Here is a 6,000-nt window from a genome sequence, read left to right as displayed (position 1 = left end):
GGGATCTTCTCGACCCAGGGACGGAACCCGAGTCTCCTGCATTGGCGGGAGGGTTCTTAACTGTGAAAGTAAAAGTCGCTCAGTTGTGTCCGACTCTTTGCGACCCCATGGACTATATAGTCTATGGAATTCTTCAGAATACTGGAGTGGGTTGCCATGCCCTCCTCCAGGGGATCTTCCCAACCCAGGTATCGAACCTGGGTCTCGTGCATTATAGGCGGTTTCTTTATCAGCCAAGCTACCAGGGAAGCCCTCCTTACTGTGAGCCATATGACAAACCATGTGACACCAGGCAAGTTTACCCCCACATTGTGTCCCCAGCCCTGCCCTCTCCCCCTTTTACTCTGCAACCCTCCAGGCTCGGCACACCACTACGAGCAGCAGAATCCACCCACCCCGGCCACTCCTCCGGGACCACGGACCTCATGGCCTCCAGCAGCTCAGGGCCCACTGCCTGCCCTCCTGCTCCCCTGACTCGGGCCAGGGCGCAGGTGCCAATGCGCTTCTCAGCCGGCCCCTCCTGGCGCCTCCTCCTCCACCCACTCCCAGGCGTCTTCAAATCACAGGAGGCGCTAAGGAAGGGAAGTAACTTGTCCTAGGCGACCACTTGCTTTAAACACCCTCCAAGCTCTGTCACCTTTCTGACATCTACCCCAGCTCGTCCCAGCTCAACTCCTGCCTGTACAGGCTCCCGGCTGCCTCCACGTGGATGTCTGCGTCCCAGGACAGGTCCAGGGTCCGTGGCTCCTATCACCAAGCCAGAACCCCCGTCCCCAACTCAAAACTGTGGGACCCCTGACTTCTTTCTGTCCTTCATCCAACTCAACAGTTTTCACCCCCAAGATCCATGTGACATCCGCCCCTGCCCCTGCTGATGGTCTGCGCCCACCAACATCAGCCCCCTGCCCCATCACACCTGCTCAAACCTCCCTCGGGGTGTGACCGAGCCCAGGGCTGCCCAGGTCTCAGGGAGGGGCGGGGGCATCACCCCTCATAGGGCGCGTTTAGTACACCAGCCTCCTGCTGACACAGGGCAGGCCCTTCCCCTCTCAGAGCCAGCATACTTGTCCACCAGGACCATTCCAGGGTCCCTCCTCTCAGGGCCTAACTCACGAGTGACCTCCTCGGGGGCACCCTCCTGGGCCTGCTACCCTGCTCCAACTCCCCGTGTCCCCCTCACTGCACGTAACCGAAGTCTGGGGTGACAGATCACACAAGTCTTTGAGAAACTGGCCGCTTTCTTCTCCAGCTCCTCCTAGCCAGGCTCTGGCACGGACCACGCGCTCCAGAGACGGAGGGAGAAAGAAGGAACACTCGGACAGAAAGCATCCAATGGGGAGGCAGAGGTTTCTTTTTACAAATCTCCATCTGTTACAATTCCTTTAAAAACGGGGGGAAGGAATAACAAAATAGTTGTCAGAGGTAATTTTTTAAGGGGAGCATCTCTACCTAAAGGGAGACATCCAACACTGAGGGCCAGGCAGCGCGGGCGCGGGGTCTGCCGTCCCCGAAAGCCTTGGAGGACACGGCAGCGAGCGCCCCTCGGCGTCCGTGCCCGCGTCCGCAGAGGGGGCTCCCGGGCAGCGGCTCTCGTCTTTGGTCAGCACCCGGCGCTCACTTCATCTTTGGCTGGAGCAGAAGGCAGGCAAGGGTCACTCTGTACTCATCAGGACTCATGCGCGTGGCTTACTTTCACTTTTTATTATAAAAAAAAACACGTACAAGAGTTTTAAGAAATGATGACTAGCGGACAAATCAGGACCAGGGTGAGTTATTAAACCCATTTTTCTCTGTACAAATACTAAAATTCCCAAAAGTGGAATATCATCAAAGGAGAGACGCACTGTCGGCTGTCCGTATATACAGGGCACACGCGGGGCCTGCCTGCGCTGGGCGGGGCGCAGACCCGGAGCCTGGACTCCCTCCTCCCGGGCGCCCCGGGTCTCTACCCTGAGCAGTGGCGGCCCTTGCCGGCGAGGACGCTAGCAGAGTCTTCAGCTTCCGCCTCCGCCACGCTTCCTCCCGGTCAGTCGTTCGGGCACAAGGTCCAAAACTGGCTCAGGAACCAAATTAATGTTTTTGTATTAAACTCATTACAAAATGCCACTCAGTTTCAAAAAGCGACAAAAAAAAAAAGAAGACACTTTCTGCAGCAAAAAAGGGCTAAGTTCAAGTTTCTGTTGTTTGACCAAGACACACAAACTCCAGTCCGAACGTCTGTGCTCACCACAGACGGAAGGGAAACGTGCGCGGCTCGGGGCCAGCCCCGGTGTCTCGGCCTCGGCCCAGGGGGCGCAGCCCGGCCTCTCCCCGGGGCCCGGGGCCGCATCCTGGAGGCTGGCTGCCCCACGGCCCCGAGACCCGTGAAGGCACTTGTGCGCGCACAGGCGCTCAGCCTCGCCCCTCCACGCACAGTGCGCCCACCTCGTCCAGGGCGCCGAGCACCGCGGCGGGGACGCTGCGCGCAGTCTCCCTGCGCCAGGCCTCCAGGATCTTGGAGATCTCCGCAGGGTTGCTGGGGCTCAGGTCACACAGGGCATACACAGCGGCCAGCTGGACCCCCCACGGGATATCTGAAAAGCATTTCCAAATCAGTCATCACACAAGAAAAGCTCTGCTATTCACAATCTTAATGTTGTTAATCTAGTGAATCACTGTTCATATACTTTCTGCCAGCAATGGAAACTAATACTAATAAAAACAAAACCGACAGTGACAAAAAAGCTCATTAAGTCCTCCTGCTTCCCTGGTGGCTCAGAGGTTAAAGCGTCTGCCTCCAATGCGGGAGACCCGGGTTCGATCCCTGGGTTGGGAAGATCCCCTGGAGAAGGAAATGGTAACCCACTCCAGTATTCTTGCCTGGAGAATCCCATGGACAGAGAAGCCTGGTAGGCTACAGTCCACGGGGTCGCAGAGGGTCGGACACGACTGAGCGACGGAACGGAACGGAACTAACAGAAAAAACAAAACGGAGCCCAGTCTCGACAGGCCCCTGGTGATGCTGGCACCCCGGGATGGCGTGCAGAGAGGAGGGCACACGGGGAATGCCCCTCCTCCCGGACTGCAGCCAAACTCTCCAGCGGCAGTTCTGGAAGGACCACACCCTGCACTTAAGGTTCAACAGAATGTGGATCCCAAAGCATCTGTCAAATAAACGACTCCATTATACCCACTGCAAGTATTTACACATGGACTTTGGAAAGGAAAAACATGAAATGAGAGCAAAGGAGAAACTGGTTTTTAGTATGGAAGTTTGAGTCACTCAGTCGTGTCCAACTCTTTGCAACTCAGACTGTAGCCCGCCAGGCTCCTCTGTCCATGGGATTCTCTAGGCAACAGTACTGGAGTGGGTTGCCATTCTCTTCTCCAGGGATCAAACCTGGATCTCCTGCTTTGCCTGCATGCTCTTTACTGTCTGAGCCACGAGCGAAGCCCAATACAGTACAGCAAATATACTGTTACACACTAGAGCACCGTGCATGATCACAGACATGGCATTTAACTAGACTAGAGATTGTGGTACCTAAGAGTTCTCATTTAGCCTGAGGTTATTTAGGAGTTATTTAATTCAAGTTTAATTTAGTTCAATTTTAGTCGCTAAGTTGTCCCCGACTCCCGTGACCCCATGGACTGTAGTCTGCCGGCGCCTCTGTCCATGCGATTCTCCAGGCGAGAATACTGGGGTGGATTGCCATTCCCTTCTCTAATTTTAGTTAAATTCACTTAAATTATTTAGTTTAAAAAATTTAGAAGTCATTTCTTTAATCTTATTATTAACTATACACTGTTAGTGATGCAGTGTTCAACAAGGCAAATAACAAGTGTTTAAAAATGAACATCACAAAACCCATAGGTTCAGATGGTGACACTGTGGATGTAGGCAGTGCTGCACCAGCTTTAGAGTTACTTTCCCGTTTACCTACATGGTCATCAGAGAAGTGGACACAGACTAAAACAAAAAGCCTAACAGAGGAGTCACACAGGGGTGTGAAAGCCACTGTGATGAGCAGGAATGCGTGCGCAGCTGCGGCTCTGGCCTCGGGCCCGGCTGTGAGCTGGCGGCACCGTCCAGCTCGAGGTCTCTCCTGGAGTGTCAGCTTCCTGAGCACAATGCAGTCAGTGCCGCCTGGGAGGGCCGGCCGGGGAACCCGTGCTGCGCTGGGCGGCAGGCAAAAGTGAGTCCCCGCGAGCCTCCTTCTGCTAGGAAACGTCTTGAGCTGGCGGCTCGGGGACAGTCCGTCAACCACTCTCCAGCAATTCTAAGATGACAATACACCGTCTAGATGGGAAGGGAACACGGTCCAGACGGGAGGGGCACACCATCCAGACGGGAGGGGAACACGGTCCAGACAGGAAGGGAATATCGTCTAGCAGGAAGGGAACACGGTCATGGGCATTATCTCAGCGGATCAAAGAGAAAGAGCTCTCAGCAGCTCAGCCTGCCCAGCCTCACCCCGAGAGGGGAGGACAACCTGGAAGTTAGGCTCATCTGGGACGTAAATGTCCGATGTCACTGTGCATTCCTGATGGAAGCTGTGTAAACGCATTACCCCTGATGGCATAGCATTCAAATAAAAACGAGGGAGACTCACTGCTCAAAGGGTCCCTTTTTGAGTTTTAAGCTCTTCCCGAATAAGACTATAAAATTATGTGCTCTGCAGAATGCACGTTGAAGGAAACGGGTGGTGTGAAGACTGGCTCAGAGGTCTCCAGTCTCCGAGTTCTGCCGGGTGCTACAGATGGACACCCAGGCCACAGTGGAGCCGCTGCTTCACACATGCGACCCCACTTATCATCAGGACACACCTTCGGACGGGCACCGTTGGGGCAGCGGGATTCACAGGGCGGCATGAAGCCAGTGCCGACAGCTGCTGAGACAGAACGCCAGCACCAGGTCGGGAAGAATACCTTCTTCCTTATGGGTTCGCTGCCCGGCATGAGCAGTGACCACACAAACTGCAGGAAACCCACACAGGTTCTAATGCCAGTGCTGAGAGCACAGGCAGAGGGTGGCTTCATCAAACTCATGCCCGAACAGTGGGAAACGTGCAGAGCACGCACACGGTTAGGAAGGCAAGAGAGACTGGATAAGAGGAATGAAATGACCTGAAAATAAGTGTGATAAACAGAAGCTGTACCTTCATCCTGGGCATGCTGGATAAACATACCAATCACCGTACTAATGTTCTTCACTGCAGACGGGAACCCTTCCTTCAAACCCAACTGCCCTAAACGACCTAGAGGGAAAAAAAAAAATGTAAACAACCTTGGGTTAACGTTAACTTTTCATCAGAATTTAAAACTGATGTTTTCTTTTGCTCAACATTATGTGCACGGAGCTTCAGGCTCTGAAACCGGGCTATTGCTGCTGCTGTCGTCATTTGGTGCGTGTCCGACCCTTTGAGACCCCATGGACTGCAGCCCGCCAGGCTCCTCTGTCCATGGGCTTCTCGAGGCAAGCACACTGGAGTGGGTTACTGTTCCCTTCTCCACGGGATATTCCTGACCCAGGGATGGAACCTTGATCTCCTGCATTGCAGGCAGGGTCTTTACCGTTGAGCCACCAGAAAGCCCAGTGTCAGAGAAGTACACCCACAATTATTCCAACAGGCTATTAAAGTACTCCTCTCATCAACTACAGATCTGTATGAGACCGGATTTTCTCCAACCAGAGCAACGAACAGCCAGAAGAGAACGCAAACAGCTACGGGAAACCAGACAGTAAAGAGGCTTAAAACAAGATAAGGTTCCATTCTATTTTTGTTTGGAAACAGCTGTTTTTCATCAAAAATGCCATTTACAACTACCAGTATCATTTTATGAATTTCAAATGAATAGCCACATTTTTTTTAAAGTGTGAGTTCTAATTTCAACTACAGTCATTAACACACAAAACCTGGGCTGACAAAAGCTCTTTGGGGGTCTCACCAGGACAATGCTCCTCGCTGAGCCACCACTCACCTGGGGGAACTGGCCTGCTGCAGAGCGGGACCCCTCGCT

At 53.6% G+C, this 6,000-nt stretch overlaps 1 protein-coding gene across 4 annotated transcripts in view; it reads right to left on the bottom strand.

The window, feature by feature from the left end:
- Positions 1-1,238: 1,238 nt before the first annotated feature.
- The window catches only part of ICE1 (interactor of little elongation complex ELL subunit 1), a 65,418-nt gene continuing 60,656 nt past the window's right edge, over positions 1,239-6,000 (bottom strand). The window contains exons 18-20 of one of the 4 annotated variants that reach the window (XM_088827622.1): positions 5,139-5,237; positions 2,425-2,573; positions 1,239-1,695 (exon numbers count right to left, since the gene is read on the bottom strand). In XM_088827622.1, coding sequence (XP_088683748.1) covers positions 1,693-1,695; positions 2,425-2,573; positions 5,139-5,237 — 251 coding nt within the window. In that variant the 3' untranslated portion in view covers positions 1,239-1,692. Of the gene's footprint in view, positions 2,574-5,138; positions 5,238-6,000 lie in introns of all 4 variants that reach the window. The other 3 variants (XM_088827621.1, XM_088827620.1, XM_055422292.2) reach the window with 3 other exon arrangements.

Source organism: Moschus berezovskii, chromosome 18 (assembly GCF_049115385.1).
Source record: "Moschus berezovskii isolate FMDL1 chromosome 18, NW_MosBer_1.0, whole genome shotgun sequence".
Lineage (NCBI taxonomy): Eukaryota > Metazoa > Chordata > Mammalia > Artiodactyla > Moschidae > Moschus > Moschus berezovskii.
Note: the sequence above shows the minus strand (reverse complement) of the source record. Positions and strands in the feature narration are given on the sequence as shown.